Source organism: Lactuca serriola, chromosome 6 (genome assembly GCF_051521515.1).
Source record: "Lactuca serriola cultivar US96UC23 chromosome 6, Lser_US96UC23_V15, whole genome shotgun sequence".
Taxonomy (NCBI): domain Eukaryota; kingdom Viridiplantae; phylum Streptophyta; class Magnoliopsida; order Asterales; family Asteraceae; genus Lactuca; species Lactuca serriola.
Window position 1 is genome coordinate 17,869,153 of NC_136413.1, and position 20,860 is coordinate 17,890,012.

The 20,860-nt window shown below is 29.1% G+C and overlaps 1 protein-coding gene across 6 annotated transcripts; it reads left to right on the forward strand.

The window, feature by feature from the left end:
• Positions 1–2,726: 2,726 nt before the first annotated feature.
• Positions 2,727–20,642, forward strand: LOC145059331 (auxin-responsive protein IAA28-like). 6 transcript variants are annotated; one of them, XM_079007187.1, is made up of 6 exons: positions 2,727–2,920; positions 2,989–3,177; positions 18,207–18,291; positions 18,379–18,487; positions 20,032–20,173; positions 20,331–20,642. In XM_079007187.1, the coding sequence occupies exons 1-6, from the start codon at positions 2,883–2,885 to the stop codon at positions 20,398–20,400; spliced, it is 633 nt and encodes a 210-aa protein (XP_078863313.1). In that variant the 5' UTR covers positions 2,727–2,882; the 3' UTR covers positions 20,401–20,642. The 6 variants fall into 6 exon arrangements, with proteins under 6 accessions (XP_078863313.1, XP_078863315.1, XP_078863314.1 ...); XM_079007189.1 differs by lacking the exons at positions 20,032–20,173; positions 20,331–20,642 and adding an exon at positions 19,429–19,926; XM_079007184.1 differs by having other exon boundaries at positions 2,729–2,920; positions 18,207–18,487.
• The last annotated feature ends 218 nt before the right edge of the window (positions 20,643–20,860 follow it).

Below are 20,860 nucleotides of genomic sequence, written 5' to 3' on the forward strand. Positions count from 1 at the left end.
CTGCTCGAACTCCAAATGGGCACAACCTCTAAGAAATTATAAATCCAGAATAAACAAGAACACCTGCTTATTTATACTCATTGATCATATCAGTACCTAATTGTTGCTCTTTTTATAATTGTGACATAATTCGTAGCCTAAGTGGAAAACCAACATATCACCCCACCCCTTCATTCTCATAATCAAAGATTTGGCCTTAATTTTGAATAAATAAATAATCAAATAAATAAATAAATAAATAAATAAATAAATAAAAGTGGAAAGAAGCTTTGAAGCTTTTAGAAATAAATAAAAAAATATGCCATAAAAATAAGTTGTTTGTTTGTTTATTTGTTCAGGAAATATTAGAACACAAGAAATAATTAAAACTTACTAGGATGAGTGCATTATAATTTCACAGTGATTGTGAGATCGAGATGTATGAATCGTAATTGCATATTCCAGATCAGCATGTATTTTTCTTCTGAGTTAATTCGTTGGAGGTTATTGTAATCAGTAAGAATTCAACGGCCATTATGCATCAATGGAGTTAAAAAAAAGTTGGGATCACTAACATGAAAGCGATGAAGGAAAACATAAAAACTAAGTCGAAAGTAATAGAAAAATAGAGAAAAGAGAATCAATCACGCAATAAGAGAGATTGTGGGAAAAAAGTAATCAATGACACTCTAGGTTACCTGAATCAGACCTTGATCATTCTTCCAGGGAAAGAACACAGTGGCGCCAGTAGCTAACAAGAAGGAGGGTGATGCCGGTGATGGGGAATGAAGGGATGGGCCATTGGTTTGGTGCTTAAATACATACACGTAAGGGTATTACATAATTTGCATTTGATTGCTGAAGTGAAAAAACCAAAAATCAACAAAGTTAAATCCATAGAAAATGATACATGATGAAGAAACTAGAAATGCATAAAAAGGAAGGAAAATAGACATACCGAGAGACATAGGATGGAGGACACGGGGGAGCTTGTTGTGATCGTTGGAATCTTATTGTTAGGGATCGCCGAAGATAGAGAAGGAAATGCACCTGTTGGAGACATTCTTTGTTTCACGGCCATAAACGGGAAAAAGAGATGTGTTGTCTGGTGATTATTTTAGGGTTATTCGAGGCATTGTATTTAAGGAAAATTGAACAATTATTTTAGGAATTATAATTAAATGTATACAAATAATGACTAAATTACCCTTTATTGTTTCATTAATGATTTCTTTTTTTTCTAAATTTTGATTGGAGCATCCATACACACAATAGTTGCATAGAACATTTAAATATCTATGTATGTGTGTGTGTGTTTGTGTGTGTCTATATATATATATATATATATATATATATATATATATATATATATATATATATATATATATATATATATATATATGAAAGACTTAAAGCTCAATGTGAACTTGTGAAGTGCTATTAGTAAACAAAGATAAACGTAGGATTTCATAGAAGGGGTGTCACGGAAAAACCAGGCGTTGCTGATAGTAGAAAAAAATTTAAAAATTTTCAAAAAATTTTACACTGCATTCGGGAAAACTAGGGGTTGTTGGTACCACAACGGGCACTATCGTAGAACCATCCCTATTAGCAGATGACCTTGATCTGATATGGATTAGACGTACATGAAATAGGTTCACGAAATACATTAATATAACGAACACTTAGCGATTCACTTTAAAGGGAAGTGTTCTTTGGATATTCGTATGGTGAATTTAGCGAACTAGTTTGATGGTTGTTTATGATAAAAGAAAAAGAAATAAAAACATCATTATATAGGTATATATATATATATATATATATATATATATATATATATATATATATATATATATAATATATATATATATAGGTTCAAGTTCTCTCTCTCTCTCTCTCTCTCTCTCTCTCTCTCTCTTTCTATATATATATATATATATATATATATATATATATATATATATATATATATATATATAGGTTCAGTTCATTTAAGAACATGCTAATTTTGTAAGACTATGAAACCAAATCTAAAAATAATTTTAAAATGCAAAATAAAAGGAATAATCCAAAAAAAAATTAATTATTATTTTCGGAACTTTAATTACCTAAAAATAAAAAAAAAAACTAAAAAAAATTACCATTTTTTTTAAATACGTAAAATATTTTAATAGAATATTACACTGTAAATATTCTAATGTGATTTTTAGAGTGTTAGAATATTATATTAGATTCGTCTGATATGTAAAATATTCTAATATTGTATTAGAATATGTAAAAAAAATGTATTTTATTTATTTATTTAGTTTTGGTATTTTTTTTTATTTTTTTTGGAAAATATAAATTCTGAAAATAATATTTGAAATTTTTTTTCGAAAATTTTCAACTATTTTGCTTTTTAAAAATGTTTTTTTTAACTATCAAATGAATGGCTAGGATTACGTCTCACGGTTTCACAAATTCAACAAAATGATATATATATATATATATATATATATATATATATATATATATATATATATATATATATATATATATATATATATATATATATATATATATATATATATTCATTTTGTTGAATAACTTTTACTATACTTACCACCCCATTCTCATAAATAGTAAAAACATGAAGATACACCAGCACTATTAAATTTACATGGGTATATTAAAGGGTAAATATAGAATATCCCTATATATATAGAGATGTGATTGATAATATATTTTTTATTGCACCAACTATAAACATGCGGAAGTCTCTTTTATGCTCCTTTTAAAGCATGAGCACCTTCCTGCTTTTCCACAAAAGCGAATAAATATCTCATGTGACGGCATTCTTCTTTCTTGTCATTCATTACCATTAAATTATCGTCAAGTGCTTTTGTGGGTATATAGTTCTTTCTATGCTCATCCCTCTTTGGTTAGCGTTAGTTATCGTCTGGTAACAATATCTCGTTTTCTTTTAAGTTCCTTTTGTTTCTAAATTTCCGACAATATCAAGCCTTCTAGGTATATTTCCTTGAAAATACAAATGGAAGGATACCCTAAACCGAATAAGGTGATGATCAAAGAAGCTTGTGAGGAGACAAGGCTTGAACTAAGGCTATGTCCTCCAGGAGATGGCCTTTACTCCATTGGTACAACTCATCCCACTAACAGTTCATCAAACACACTCATGTTTAAAAGCTCGAGTAAAAGGTATCCCCTAATCTATTCAGAAAACAAATTTTTTGGGGATCTCTATTTCATATCATTCACGGATCTCTATTTCATATCATTCACGTACTTTCACATGATCATATAATTATATCATGCACAATTTACATTAGTTTATATAAAATTTTGTATATCGATTATTCGTAGTTTCTTACTTTCTTTCTTTTCTAAATTCTTGAAACCCGGTAATGAGGAATGAAGATTTTATTATCCATCCCCTTAATGGGGTGGCACACCGGCACCCAAGTATTGGTTTAGATAAAATATATGTAAGTTGTATTCGAAAAGTTTAAATTACCTAAATATCTCCATTTTCGTTTTGTGGGTAGTTGTTTCATTTCTAAATATAATTCATAAACATTATTTCATAGCATATAAATAAAATCCAAAAAATCCGAAAAGTTTAAGTGTCAACATATATATATATATATATATATATATATATATATATATATATATATATATATATATATATATATAGAGAGAGAGAGAGAGAGAGAGAGAGTTCAATTGAGAAAAAAAAAAGGTTGAGAATGAGAGAATCATTCTCAGCCACACATTTATTTTTGCCGCAAAACACTTAGAGTATAAGGTATGGGTCATGTTGCATCTCGTTGTTACTGAGGTGGAGCATCCTCAACGCCGTTAAGAAACATCAACACCCCCCCCCCCCTCCCCCCTTCTTGTTGTATCTAGTTCTGTTGCTTCTTGTTGTGGTCATGACTAGATGCAACGTGATTTTCTATTGGTTGCCCAAATTCTCTCTCTCTCTCTCTCTCTCTCTCTCTCTCTCTCTATCTATCTATCTATCTATCTATCTATCTATCTATCTATCTATCTTTCTCCTCTTAATATGGTGTTATAACTAGGGATGAAAGTGGGTCCAAACCCGGACCGGATGGACCCGGACCCGAAAAACCCGGAACCGGTTAACAGGATTTTGTAGAATCGGAAACCGGACCGGTATATAGGAACCGGTTCCGGTTCGATTCTGGGTAAAGTGGGTCTAGAACCGGAAAACCCGGAAACATCAAAGTGGGTAGGTTGGAACCGGATAATGTGGGTTTAGAACCGGAAAACCGGGAAAAACCGGAATTTTTTGGTAATTACTTAGTACTTAGTGGGTTGAACTTTGAAAATTTTCATATTGATATCTCGAATTTGGGGGATTGTAACTCATTGAATATGAAACCATATTAGCATAATTATAATCTAAAATCATGTAAAAAACTCTAAAATAAACTTTAGAAATAACCGTATGTCAATCCGACTTTAAACGAATGTGATATGCATGTGTTAACATTTTCACATAATACAAAGTACAAAAACAAATAGCTGAAAAGTTGAAAATTTTTAGTTTTGATATCCCGACTTCAGAAGACTGTAAATCATTGAATGTTAAACCAAAAATGACAAAATTATATTTTAAAATCATGTACAAACTGTAAACTACAAGTTGGAAAAAACCATATGTCAATCCGTCTTCAAAAAAATTAGATATGCATGTTTTAAAACTTTCACCGAATACAAAAAAACTGAAAAATTAAAAACTTCCAGCTTTGATATATCGACTTTAGGGGACTGTAAGTCAATGAATATAAAACTGAAAATAGAAAATTTATAATTTAAAATCATGTACAAACTCTAAACTACTTGTTGGAAAAATCCGTATGTCAATCGGAGTTGAAACGATTGAGATATGCATCTTTTAAACGTTTCACAAAAAAAACGATTTCGGGCCTAAAAGTGGTTCCGATTCAAAAAACCGGTTTCGGTTTTTAGACCCGGTTTACCCGGACCCGATGGACACAAACCCGGATTACCCGGAACCCGGATAAAGCCAATTTTTAAACTCAGAACCAGAACCGGTTCTATATATTCCGGTTCTAACGGTTCCGGTTCCAGTTCCGGTCCGGTTTTCCGGTTCTAAATCTCATCCCTAGTTATAACACAATGAACACCACCCCCTCTTCTTGTTGCTTCTTGTCATAACACCACTTCAAATTGCCCATACCATATGCTCTTAGGAGTACCAGCGGAAATTGAGAGCAGATACACATGTGTTTTCCAAGCAAATATGTTTCCTTAAACTATGCTAATCATTACCTTAATATACCCAAAAACATTTTTTTTTTATTTTTAGAAAGCTATTTTTATCGAAAAATTATATAAAATATATCAAAATTCATAATTTTTTATTCTCTATAAATAAATATCCATATTGATATAGTTTTAAGATAAAATAAAAAAAAAATCGTTTTTTTTTAAGTTTTAGCTCTCGTTATTCATAAGTGAATAAAAATTCATCAGATTTTTATTACAATACATTCGTTATTCAGTTATGAATAAAACGTGTGCTTAACTTTTTTTTTTATAGTTTGAGTATCGTTCATATATGAATATAACATGTAATAAAGTTTCTATTATTTAAAATATATTTTTTTACATCATCTTTCGTCATATATTATATTTATATATGAATAAAACGTGTATTAGTTGTCGTCATATTTTATATTCATATATAAATAAAACATTTGACAAATTTTTGTTACAGTTAATTTGTTATTTATATGTAAATAAGTACTATAAATGATACTTAAACTGTAAAAAAAATTAAAAATATTTTTTTATTCATAAGTGATAGGATTAAAACCCTAATTGAGATTTGATGAACAAGATGCGGAAAATAAGAACAAACACAAATATGAAGATTATGTCGAATGATCTCTCGGTTTATTGAAACAAGAGGAATAAATTACACTTAAAGCATAGACTAAAGACTCTAACACTACATAAGAAACCTCACGTGGCGGCTACATTTTGCCTCCCTCTCTTAACCCTAATTGTGAATAATACATGACTATTTATAGGGAAAAAGACAAGTCTTGGGCTTTTAACCTAGAATTCATCAAAGGGGCCCATTGCCATCATCTATGGAGTGCTTTGAAACCCTACAATCTCCCCCTCAAAGTATGGAATGGATGACAATGCTTTAACTTCCAAAACAAGCATCTAGCAAATAAAAAGATTTGCAACGAGGAATAGATGAAGCAATCCATGAATCTTGATTCTTCTATAGTCTTCAAACACGGGCTCTAGGATATATAAACCAAGCACTGAAGTAATGTCTTTAAACTTCATTTTCGAATGTAATCCCAAAGAATCTTCATGAAAACCAAACCCGCCATAAAAACAAATCAATATCCTTTAGTCGATAATGATATAAGCATCGATTATTAACCTTGATTGACCTTGAGAGAACAAACAAGTGGATGAACTGAGTAATAGTAATCGATACATAAAGCAGATGACGCACACCGGAACTCGAATAAAATATTAGGGACAAAGAAAACCTGGATCGACAATAGACATACGAGCCATGAATAGTGACGAAATAGTTGGGCCAAAACAAAAGAAATTAATCGACGAAGCAACCAATTTATTTTGTACAACACAATTGATCAAAGATCAGATCAAAAATACGAGCATGAAACAGATTGGATTAAAAGAAAATTACCCCGATGAACAGTAGATTCTATGAAATTCTATGAACAGTAGATCAAAAAAAAACTTGATTTCAAACTACCGGAACACCAAAATCTTCAATAACTTGTGCAGAAAATCATCAAATCAAGAACCGATACTTCAAAAATCAATAGATTTTCAAAGACCCACTCTGATACCACTTGATACCAACTGATGAGTTCGAAAACTCTTTGATCGATTAGATCTTTATAACAGGCAAATCAATAAAGTAGAAACAGTAAGATAAAAACACAAGTATGGATCTGAATGAGTCGAATGATTCGATTAACTCAATCCTCAGCAAAGCTCGATGAAGAACTTCCGCTGTAGAGGATTCTAGGGTTACAAAAGATAAGAACTTGAACGCTATTAAAATCTCTATCAAAGCATTACGTTCAAGAATGCATGCAAGCATCTATATATAACAAACCCTATAAAGAACTCACGGATGGACAGGCCCATACCGGAGACAAAACTGGACTAGCTAACGAGCCCAAAGACGCAACACTAACTGGACCTAACAATAAGTGAATAACGAATGTACTATAGCAAAAATCAAGATGTATTTCTATTCACTTATGAATAACGATAGCTGAAACGATAAAAAAATAAAAATTTTAATTTATCTTAAAAGTATATCAATATGGATGTCTATTTGTAGACATGTTTTTTGTATATATATCAAGGTAATAATTAGCATAGTTTGAGGAAACTTATTTTGTTGGAAAACATATGTGTATTCCTTCCCGATTTCCGCTGGTACGAAGAAGGCTTTTGCGGAAAAAATAAATGAGTGGTTGAGAATGATTTCCCCATGCTCAACCTTTGTTATTTTCTTAATTGAACTTATATATATATATATATATATATATATATATATATATATATATATATATATATATATATATAGAAAAAACATCATAAATGGTCCTTGTGGTTTTCCAAAATCTGAAGTTTAGTCCCCGTGGTTTAAAAACATCATAGATGGTCCCTGTGCTTTAAAAACTTTTAACGATTGGTCCTTATTGCTAACTCTGTTAAGTTTAGTCAGTTAACTGAAGAACATTTTCATCATTTCACTACCACAAGGACCATTTATGATGTTTTCACTTAATAAAAAAAAGAAAAAATGAAATAATTTGCAAAGGAGGTCCCTCTCTCTCCCTCGCTCTCTCGTACATACAAACTTAAACATCTCTCTATCATGTTCATCTGAACATCTTTATCGTCTGATCATAATCTTCGTTATGGTGAAGTTGCGTATGCAATTTTAAATCCATCATTAACCATTTTACAAACGCTACTTTAAGCTATACATTATAACAAAATCAAGAATTAAATGAACTTTAAAACTATTACTGAAGAACAAAATCAAATTCAATGATCTAGTCAACACATAATCTCATTCCAGCCTTCCAGGTCAAACCAGAATCAATCGATTGCAAATGCAATAAACCCTTCCCCAAAATCAAAGTAAGTGGCTTCAAATCAAGCAAGAGTAACAATAAAAAACCATAGATAGTTACTGATTAATTGTTTTTCGTTCTTAAAATTAGCTCGAATAGTCAAAAATCCACAAAAAAAACATAGAAATCAAATTGAGAAAAATGGAGTTAAGTTGAGTAAATACCTAAAACTTGAAATGGAGGAACAGAATTTCAGTTTCTTCGTTTAAATTGCCATTGAAGGAAGCGCAAGAGCTTTGGTTTCTCTTTAACCACATCCCATAACTTTGATTTCTCGATCACATTTGGAAAACCAGAAGCAGATCGAAAGACCTACAAACGAAACTCGAACGAAAATCCTACCTTCTCATCGATGGAAACAGTTGGCAAATCGGAAAAAACCCTAATCAAATTTCAAGACATACAAGACATCTCAAAAACTGACGACGACGACCAATACAAATACCACGGGTGCCATTCGTTCAGCGAAGCCCGAATCGATTTGGGAACATCGAAGAGTCTAGGAGCTACAAATCTACCATTCGCGGGTGCAAATGGTTTTCACAAATTTTGACTCGTTAATTCTCATTTAAACCGGAAAGAATGGTGATACAAGATGACGGAGATACATATAAGAGTGCTAGTGTGCCTTATTTGGTGACGTTTACTTCGTTGTTCATTGAATTTGTGGCGAGGCTTGGGAATTTGGTGGTGGCATTTGAGGAATTGAGTGAGACGATGAAGTTTAAGGCGCCTATGACAGATTTCGGGATCTTTATGAGTGTGTGTGTATGTGAGAGAGAGACAGAGAGGCCCACTTTGCATATTATTTTTTTTCTTTTTTTTAAATAAATGAAAACATCATAAATGGTCCTTGTGGCAGTGAAATGACGAAAACACCTTTCAGTTAACAAATTAAACTCAACGAAGTTAACAATAAGGACCAATCATGAAAATTTTTGAAAGCATAGGGACCATCTATGATGTTTTTAAACCACGGGGACTAAACTTCAGATTTTGGTAAACCACAGGGACCATTTATGATGTTTTTCATATATATATATATATATATATATATATATATATATATATATATATATATATATATATATATATAAGTTTATAACTTGTGGGAACAATAGTTACAAAATTAAACAAACTTTCATATTAAAACTCAAAGTTATTAATCAATTATTTTAAATGAATTATTAATAAAAAATATATTTTTTTAGTTTTATAAATTTTTTATTGTTGTTTTAAATGAATACATGAAATTATATCATCTTAAAATTTGTATTAATTTTATTTTATTTTTTATTCTAATGTTATCAATTTAATGTAATTAAAGTGAGAAATTTAAATTTTGAAATTTGAAATGGAGACATTAATAATTGATATGACATTAATTAGGAGGCATAACAGGATGACCCATAGCAAATTGTATGGTTCAAATACATTTCTTATTATGAAAACATTTGAGAACAAATTTGAACCATACAATTTTTTTTGTTAAAATTATAAAATAATATTCATGTAAATCACAAAATAGTTAAAAACAATTAAAATACTCACTAACCAACACCAACACCACCCATGACTACATTCTACCACCCACCACCACCATCCACCCATCACCACCAACAAATCACCAGTCATCACTACCATCCACATATCACCATCCACCCACCACCACTACCTACCACCCATCACCACAATGTACAAACCACAACCACTACCAATCACCATTACCACAATCTGCCACCACAACCACCCACCACTTGCCACCCGCCACCACCACGCATCACCACTACCCCACCTTTCACCCACAAAAACCACCACCACCACCATCGCAACTTAGCCACCATAAACCATCACCATCACGAGCCTCAAACACCATCATGACCACCCGTCACTACCACCACCATTTATCACAACTACCCACCTCCACAACGCATCACTACCATCTACCACCATCACCCTACCCACCATTACCATCACCCGCCACTACCATCCCCACCACCCACCACGACCAAGATCATCACCACCTACCACCATCCACCACCCACCACCACAACCACTAAACATCACCACTACTCACATTCGCCCACCCATCAACACCATCACCCCCACCACCCACCACCTAGCACCACCCATAACCACTACTCACAACCACCAAGAACTAACTATCACATATGACCCCCCTCATCCACAATCCACCACCCCTACCTCTACCACATCTACCATCCACCACACACAAACCAACCATTTTTACCACATGACGACCAACATCTACCTACAACCACCAACACCATATGTGATTAAATTCATATAATTACATAAATCATGTGTGACTATATGTATTTAATCACATGTGATTAAATACATATAATCACATATGATTATATGTATCTAATCACATATTATTTATATAAACAATATTTGTTTTCATGGTTTCCATTCAATAATTTTTCTGGTGTATTTAATCAAATCTGATTATATGTATTTAATAACTTATGATTAATATGAACACATATTTGTTTTTGTGTTTTTTTATTCAATGGTTGTTCTCTTGTATATAATCACATATGATTATATGTATCTAATCACATATGATTTATATAGACAAGAATCTTTTTTGTCCATAAAATCATATATGGTTAGATACATATAATCACATGTAAGTAGATGTATTGAATCACATATGATTAAAGTATACAAAGAACAATTATTGAATAGAGAACACGATAATGAATCTTGTCCACATAGATCATATATGATTCAATAGTTGTTCTCGTTCATTTAAATACATATAATCACATAAATCATAAGTAATTAAATACCTATAATCACATGTGATTATATGTATCTAATCAGATATTAATTATATAGACAATATTCTTTTTTGAAATTTTCAATTCAATAATTTTCTCATGTATTTAATCACATACGACTAACAAGGATAAAGAACAACTTTTGAGTAAAAAACACTAAAACAAATTTTGGTCACATAAATCATATGTGATTATATATATATATATATATATATATATATATATATATATATATATATAATCACATATGATTTATGATTTATATGATTTGTGATTATCTCTCTCTCTCTCTCTATATATATATATATATATATATATATATATATATATAATCACATATTATTAAATACATGAGAACAAATATTGAATCGAAAACGCAAAACGAATATTGTCTATATAAATCATATGTGATTAGATACATATAATTTAATCACATATGATTAGATAATGAGATCAAGTATTGAATCGAGAAAGTGAAAATGAATATTGTCCTCATAAATGATATATGATTAGATACATATAATCACATGTGATGATATGTATTTAATCACATATGATTTATATGGAAAATATTTATTTTCGCTTTTTTGACTCTATAGATGGTCTCTTGTATTTAATCACATGTGATTATATGTATTTACTCACATATGATTTATGTATACAATATTTTTTCTTGTTCTTGATGATGATAGTTGTTCTCATATATATAATCACATATGATTAAATGTATCTAATCGCATATGATTTGTATGGATAAAACTCATTTTTAAGTTTTAGATTCAATAATTTTTCTCATGTATTTAATGATATGTGATTATATGTATATAATCACATATGATTAGATAAATATAACAACATATGATTAAATATATACAAAAACGACTATTAATCTATAACATGAAAATGAATATTGTCCACATAAATCATATACGATTAGATACATATATTCATATGTTATTATATTTATTTAATCATATTTAATTAATGTTGATAAATAATAACTATTGAATCGAGAACGCAAAAATAAATTTTGTCCACATAAAACATATGAGGTTAGATACATATAATCACATGTGATTGTATGTATTTAATGATATATGATTTATATTGACAATATTAAATTTCACTTTTTGATTCAATATTTGGTCTCGTGCATTTAATCACATGTGAATATATGTATTTGATCACATATGATTCATATGAACACGATTTAGTTTCATGTTTTTTGGATACATATAATCACATCTAATTAGATACATATAATCACATGTTATTATATGTATTTAATCATATATGAATTATATTGATAATATTCATTTTCATTTTTTCGATTCAATAGGTTATCTCGTTATTTACTCACATGTGATTATATGTGTTTAATCACATACGATTTATGTGGACAAGACTCATTTTCGTGTTCTCGATTCAATAGTTGTTTCATATAATTAATCAAATGTGATTATATGTGTTTAATCACATGTTTATTTATGTGGACAAAATTTATTTTGACCATTAAAATTGCTAATGACTAATAGTTTTTGTTTATTTATATATTTGAAATCATCCAAAAATTAAAAAAGATCATACTTGGCACTTGCTTTCAGAATGAATATTGCACTTGCAGAAATCCAAAAAGGAACAAGAATCAAAGATAATGAATACTAATGCCAACTTTATATTAAAAATGTCTTATTTTCCCTTTATCATCGTTCTTATTAAAGACATTTCTAAATGTGTTATTAATAATTCTTTTAAAGCATGTATCATGTATTTAAAATGGAGGCTACGTCAAGACAGAAGGAACAAATATCTTAAGAAAGATCAAAGCACAACTCATTACAAATATTGGTTGAAATCTTGGGGGTAGGGGGTGTTTTTCACATAGGCATTTCCTCGAGCACCTAAACTACATTGTGCTTATCCTAACGTTGGATATTTCCTCTCTTCACAAGTTCAATTCAACAAATAAGATAATATATATATATATATATATATATATATATATATATATATATATATATATATATACTAGGTTAAAACCCGTGTAATACACGGGGTTGATTACTTAAATTAACAATAATACATGATAAATGACTTAGTATAAAAAATAAATAACAAAATTCAAATACATGTAAATCTATAAAAACTAAGAAATAATATTCACACTGTTTTATCTTCCCTAACATTTTAGTGACAAACCTAATTATAGAACATTAAATTTCGGATGACTTGTTTGAAAGTACATTGCCAAATGATAGATTCCTAATTATAGCATTGTACTTTGAAAGTACATTGCTATAATTTGGATAACCAAAAGTAAAAGATAACAATTACAACAATGTATTTTCAAAGTACAATGCTATAACTTTTGTAATTAGTCACTTTATTAACGTAAAATCACTAAAAATGACAAAAATTGAAAAAGAAATAGAAATGCTAATCATTTATATATGAAGTATGTTGTTATTGTCAACCAGTAACAAAAGAAAAAGAAGAAAATATTAAAATGCATTACTCATTAAAGCATTGTAATATTTTATAGACAATGCTTATTTTCTAAGATGTATTATTTTGACTTTTTTGAGTATTATCCTTTTCTTTCAAATAAAAATGTTATATGATTTCCAAATAAAGAAATATACTTATTCATTGTAATCCAAATAAATTGTCATGATAAACAAATGGTTTAAATTGTTGAATTAGCATTATAATACTCTAATTATTTAGGTAGGTATTTTAAAATTAACTTAATATAACATATTTATATAATTCTAAATCGTTCATTAAACTAATAATGGTTAAATTTATTTAAGTAAAGTTAGATTCAAATTATGTATTAAAGTAACTTTAAGTTTAACCAAACTACAGTAATTGGTTACACTACCACAAACATTTTCATCAAATAACAACTATATACGTACCCTCCCTCACCGCTAAGCATCTTGAATCTGTTTTGTTCGTACATTAACTTTAGGTGGTGTTTTCTTAACCCTGATCTAAATACTTATTGTAATAACTTAAGTGATACATAAACGAAAAACTAAATGATAAATAATACACATTAATAGACCACAAGCTCTTATATAAAAACTTACCGTGATAACTTAAACGTTTTAGAAACATATATAATAACAGAAAAAGCATGTAGCGTATGAAGGAAACACTATTTAATTCTTTTTTCAAATCAATGACGGCCACTAAAAAATATGCAGGATGCTTTAAAAACCATAAAATAAACAGATGGTTATTTTATGAACATGAACAAAGAATGTTGTATTCTAGGAAGAAAAGGATAGATCTGCATCTACCTATAGAGGAGGCCCTATAATTCTTTGCATGAATTTTTTGAATTGCTACTTCCCGCATGTTGCTTCCAAAAAAATGAGCAAAATAGTTAGCCATGCTTCATGAAAATATAAAATTTAGAAATAAATGGCTATAGAAACTACACATATATCATATAAACAATAACTTTTACCCGGAATTAAGCTTCGGTCTTGAGCCATCAATTAATAACACCTCTTGAACACCTCCCTCAAGAACATCAACTCATTACAACAAATCTCACAAAACCCATTTTGCAAAATACGAAACTGTGGAATTCTCAGTTTGTATAAGATTGATAGAAGAAAACGTGGCTGGTAAACTATGGTTGATGTCGTTACAAATGATTTACAAAATCATGTGTGCAATAACCTAAGATCTAGCTGCAGAAAAGTCATGGTAATGAAAGACGTCATTTTCCAGAAAAAAAAAAATTATACCTACAATTTAAAGATAGTAGTATGTACTTAATAAATTAAAATAAAAACTCTTCAAACTATGCTTCGAGAAAGGAGAATGTGAAGACCTAGGAGAAGAAATAAAAATTAGGTTTCCTTGGGCCGACATTGTTAATGTTGTTCTCACTCATATTACCCTATGAGCTCCTTATTCGCAAATGCCAAAAATGAAAACAGAGAAAGATCGTGGCAGAGGTTGTGCGGCATTAATGGGGCTGGTGGTAATTTAGGGTTTGTCTAGTGAAATGAGGAGAGTGTAAAAGATAAACAAAATTTGAAGAAAACAAAAATTATAACGGAGACACAATATACGGAGAAAAGGAAGGTAATTGTGTACCTCATTTTAAGGGATTTGGTGTAATCAATAAAATCAACCACAGTTAAACATGGTAATACAATGGTATTTAACTGTGGTTGTTATGTTACCATTGCGCCCATTCAATTTGAAGTGAAGGGTATTTATGTAAATCGAGCTGAAGAAAAGAAGCGGGAAAATTTTATTTTGGGGGTCTAGGAGACTGACACGTGGCACGATTCTACTTATTTATTAGGATAGGATATATATATATATATATATATATATATATATATATATATATATATATATATATATATATGATTAAGGATATGGAAATGAATACAAACTCCTATAATTATGCGTTAAACAAATATAAAATTTAGCCATCTTGAAAACAATTTTAAAAAAGCAGAGGGCCCAAGCATCGATCACTTGCTTAAGAAATTCATTCAGCCAAACATTTTTGAATGATTTGTTCCTCCATAAAAGAAATCAAATGAGAGAAAATACCATTGATTGACTATTTGCAGTTGGCAGTGGTGACACTTGAATTCGAGTGTAGAAGGTCTCACTGGTACTTTTATATACATTTACCCCATCAAACACATCCAGATCTTTAGGTGGAGGAGCAAAACCACCAATTTTATAGCCATACCATTAAGAATTGAGGTTATAGAAGTAAATCGTTGGTTTGGTATATGTGCAACTTAATTCTAGGTTGTTATACATTAGTCGAACCAGAAGGAACAAAATTCACATGCAAGGAATCGATATCAGGAAATTAGACCAGATCGGGAATGCCTTTCACTAGAGAGGAAAAGTTGGAAAAACAAGAAGCAGTAGCATCTCTACTTGTTGATACTGGTGGTGGTAGACCACAACGTTGTCACCAGAATTAGTAATGGCTAAGGAAGAAGAGAGATGAGGATATGGTTTCCGATGGAGGGAGGTGGAAGGAGGAGGCGAATAAGAAGATCCAGAGAACACTAGGAGGCGATCGTCCAGTAGTTCCGAGGGCATTACGGTTGTTTCAACGATGTTAGTTCTAGCGGTGTTAGGTGGTTCTAGTTGCAGTAAAGGAAAAACAATGGTATTTTATCAGAGAGAGAGAAAGAGAGAGAGAGAGAGAGAGAGAGAGAGAGAGAGAGAGAATGTGTGTAAAATAAGGATAAAATTATTTTTCATAAAAATAAATCAAATATTATTTTCATTCAAACTGAGTTGCTAAACTTTTTTTTCTCAAATGTTCTTAATATAATATAATTATTTTCATTTGAATATATATATATATATATATATATTAGTTTATAACCCGTGGGAACCACGGTTAGAAAATTAATTAAACTTTATAAATAAAAACTCAAAATTATTAATTAATAATTTTAAATAACTTATTAATTAAAAGATATTTTTTTAGTTATATATAAAATTATAATCGTTGATTCAAATAAATACGTAAAATATATCATCTTATAATTTGTATAAATTTTATTTTATTTTTATTCTAATATTATTAATTTCATGTAATTAAAATGTGATTTAAATTTTGAAATTTGAAATGGAGAATTAATAGATTGATAAGTGTCATTATATTAATTACAAGTGCCAATAGATTGACAAGTGTCATGATATTTATTACAATGTCTAACATAATGACGAATGACAAAAGAACTATTCTTTATTAGTATATATATATATATATATATATATACACACACACACTAGGCGAATGCCCGCGCGTTGCGCAGAAGCATCTATATAGTTGAAATCATTACAAATATATATTTTTAAAGCAATAATATCGTTGTTAAAATTTTTAAATATAACAATATGATAATATATACATCTATTAAAACTGTATAATCTCAATCTTTTGAATAACCTCTACCTGCGGGTTACTCATGAATAAAATTAAATATAATATATGGTTAATATTATTTATAGTTGTTATTGTTAATTCATTTTTAAAATTTGTTTGATTAACGTTTTAATTTCTATCAGTGTAATTATTTAAAACATGAAACATTTTTGTTAAAGCTAACAATATAATCATTTATATAGAGTTATTTTTAACTATTGTTATTGTAAGTTATTTTAAGCTACATATTTCAAAAATTTTAACGATTATAAAAGTATCTTTAAGAAATATGTTAATGAATTGATATTACAATTTAGTTTTTTTATTTAGCACTACAATTTATCACTTTTCACTATTCACAAAATATTCTTTGAGTTTTTTTAAGTGGAACTGAAATTTATATTGAAGTTGATGCTCTAATGTTATATTTAAATTAACAATTTAAGTATTTTGTTCATACAATTCAAAAGTTGCAACTTTAAACTGATAATCGTTTATATACAACAACATATTAAATCTAATAAATTAAGTATAATATGTTAAAAGTTAAAGACATAACTTTATAAGTAGAAGTAAAAATATTATTTTAATATTGAAATTTAGTTTATTTTTTATTACACTTTAGGTTTGATACTTATTTAACCTTATTGACCAATTTATTACCATTATTAGAAAGACACTATAATTTATCATTTTTAACTATTTACTAAATATTCTTTGGGTTGTTTAAGTTGAACTAAATTTTTATATTTAAGTTGATCCAGTAAGGTTATATTTAAATTAATAATGTAAGTATTTTATACAAATTGATCAAAAGTTGTAACTTTAATATGATAACGATTTACATACAACATATTAGACCTAATAAATTAAGTATAATATGTTAAAAGTTAAAAACAAACTTTATAAGTAGAAGAAAATATATTTTTTTTAATATTGAAATTTAGTTTATATATGATTACACTTTAGGTTTGATATTTATTTAACCTTATTAACCAACTTATAATAATTATTAGAAAGAAATTGAAAAGTCATGGGAGTTTCAAATGAATGTGATGAAAGGAAAAAATGAATGAGAGTTTCAAATGAATATGGTTCAAGAAAAAATGCAAACTTTATATATATATATATATATATATATATATATATATATATATATATATATATATATATATATATCATAGTGAATGATTCATGTGGTTCTTAGTAAAAGTTCTATGTTTCAAACGTCAAGAAACTTTGCATGTTATTTATTAAGATTAAATTTTGTAGGGTTGCACAGCCCCCAGCAGTTGTAGGATGGCCACCGGTGAGATCATCAAGAAAGACCATTATGACATCTAGCTACTCCATCAAGGTATCATCTGTGGATGAAAAAGTTCCTATAGATAGAAGTGGTGGCAAGAAACTTAGTTCAGATAATGAAACTAGTTTATATGTGAAGATTAATATGGATGGAGTTGTGATCGGAAGAAAGGTTGACCTGAAAGCGTATGATAATTATCAAAGTCTCTCCTCAGCTGTTGATGAACTCTTCAGAGGACACTTGGCAGGTAGTACGACTTTACAACACACACACAATATATATATATATATATATATATATATATATATATATATATATATATATATTTGCGTGGTACGTTAAATCGGATTGAAATAAAACTTTACTTTTGTTACATTTTATGTAGTCGTCGGATTTTATAATGTTGTCCGAATTTTATAAAGCTATCGAAATCTATAATAATAATAAAATATAAAATAAAAGAAAAAACAACAAAAAAAGATGAAAACAAATGATATCAAATCAAAAATAAAAAGTTGATTAGATTGATGTTACGAGTGGTAAAATTAGTTAGGCTGGAGGGAGTGATGTCACCGAGACCGCACTCACTCCAATGTCATGTAGACGCCAACTTAGATTTTTTCTTATTTCATCAACTAGAAACCACAATGAGGAGTAGGAAAATGATTAGGAGAGAGAAAAGAAAAAAGAAAAGAAAGAAGATAATTGGTTGAGAGAAGAGAGAGAATGCAAGTAAAAGAGGAGAAAGAGAAAAAGGAGTGCGGCCATGGACTACCGCACTGCGGCCAAAACCGCAGAGAACCGCGGCTTGGGGGCGGTGTGCGCAGCTGAGGTGGCACAAACCGTGGCCCCAAACCGCAGCCACACCCTCTAGCCTTAAGGAGGATACTTTTAGCACAATCCATGAGACAAACGTTGAGTTACAAATTTAAACCTCATGAATGGTACTTGCACCTTTTACATAATTTTCAGAATTGTTCAGATTTTAACACTTGATTATTTTTTCACAAAGAATCTTAACCTTCAATTTTCTCAAACTAACATTAAACGATTGTTATCATAGTTTTCATCATTTTTTTAGTACTCGTGTGCGTGTATGTGAGTGTGTGTGTGTATATATATATATATATATATATATATATATATATATATATATATGAAAGTGGAGTGAAAATATTCTATATGTAGCTCGAGGAGATGCTTCTTCCAGTATAACGAATAAGCAAAAATACGCAACATCAGTAGGATTGTTGGAAAGAAACGGAGAGTTCACCCTATTGTCCGAATTTTAAAATGTTGTTTGAATTTTATACCGCTATCGAAATTTATAATAATAATAATAATAATAATAATAATAATAATAATAATAATAAAATATAAAATAAAAGAAAAACAACAAAAAAAATGAAACCAAATGATATTAAATCAAAAATAAAAAGTTGATTAAATTGATATTAGAGGGAGTAAAATTAGTTAAGAAGAATACTTTTAGCACAATTCATGAGACAAATGTTGAGTTACAAATTTAAACCTCATGAATGGTACTTGTACCTTTTACATAATTTTCAGAATTATTCAGATTTTAACACTTGATTATTTTTTCACAAAGAATGTTAACCTTCAATTTTCTCAAACTAACATTAAATGATTGTTATTGTAGTTTTCATTATTTTTTTAGTACTTACTCGTGTGTGTGTATATATATATATATATATATATATATATATATATATATATATATATATATATATATATATATGTGAAAGTGGAGTGAAAATATTTTGTATGTAGCTCGAGGAGATGCTTCTTCCCGTATAACGAATAAGCAAAAAGACGCAACAACAGTAGGATTGTTGGAAGGAAACGGAGAGTTCACCCTAGTGTACGAGGATAATGAAGGAGATAGAATTCTTGTTGGCGATGTTCCTTGGGAGTAAGGATAGTTTATATATATATATATATATATATATATATATATATATATATATATATATATATATATATATATATATATATATATTTTAACTTTTTAATGTGTCTTGCGGCCTAGAAATGATTTACTAATATGATCGATAAACGTTTTTGTGCAGCATGTTTATATGTTCGGCAAAGAGGCTTCGTGTGTTGAAAACATGTGAATTGTCTGCTTTCCATCTATAGAAGGATAGATCACAAGTAATCAACAAAACATCAATCTATTAATATATTATTCGGTTTTGTCAGATTAAAAATTGTTAAAAAATGGTTTATATAGTAAAAGTTCTCATTTTTGTCGAAAAATTGAAACAAAATAGTGCTAGTTAATGTATTAATGTGTATTCGAGTTGTTGATATTTGCTCTTATTTAGTTGCATGTAAATGGGAGGGGATATCAAGTCTTAAAATGAAATTTTTTGTTTAAACTTATTGTTCCTACCATCACTTATTCTTCCTACCATCGTGAGCCACTTTAGTTTGAGAATTTTCCAAAAATAATCAAAACAAACTCAAGATTCAAAAACATCCAAAATAATCGGATTTTCAAAAAACTAAAGTAGGTGATTTGTATTTATTGTTTGGGTAATCTGCACGTTTGGTATCTAATTTTTTTTTGTTAACTCAGATGGTCCTTAAAATTTAA

Bases quoted from the DNA above. Each gene is read 5' to 3' on its own strand.
- LOC145059331 (XM_079007184.1), top strand. From the start codon at position 2,883: ATGCTCATCCCTCTTTGGTTAGCGTTAGTTATCGTCTG. The intron at 2,921-2,988 runs GTAACAATATCT...CAAGCCTTCTAG, and splicing joins TTAGCGTTAGTTATCGTCTG to GTATATTTCCTTGAAAATAC. The intron at 18,488-20,031 runs GTAGTACGACTT...TTTTGTATGTAG, and splicing joins CTTCAGAGGACACTTGGCAG to CTCGAGGAGATGCTTCTTCC.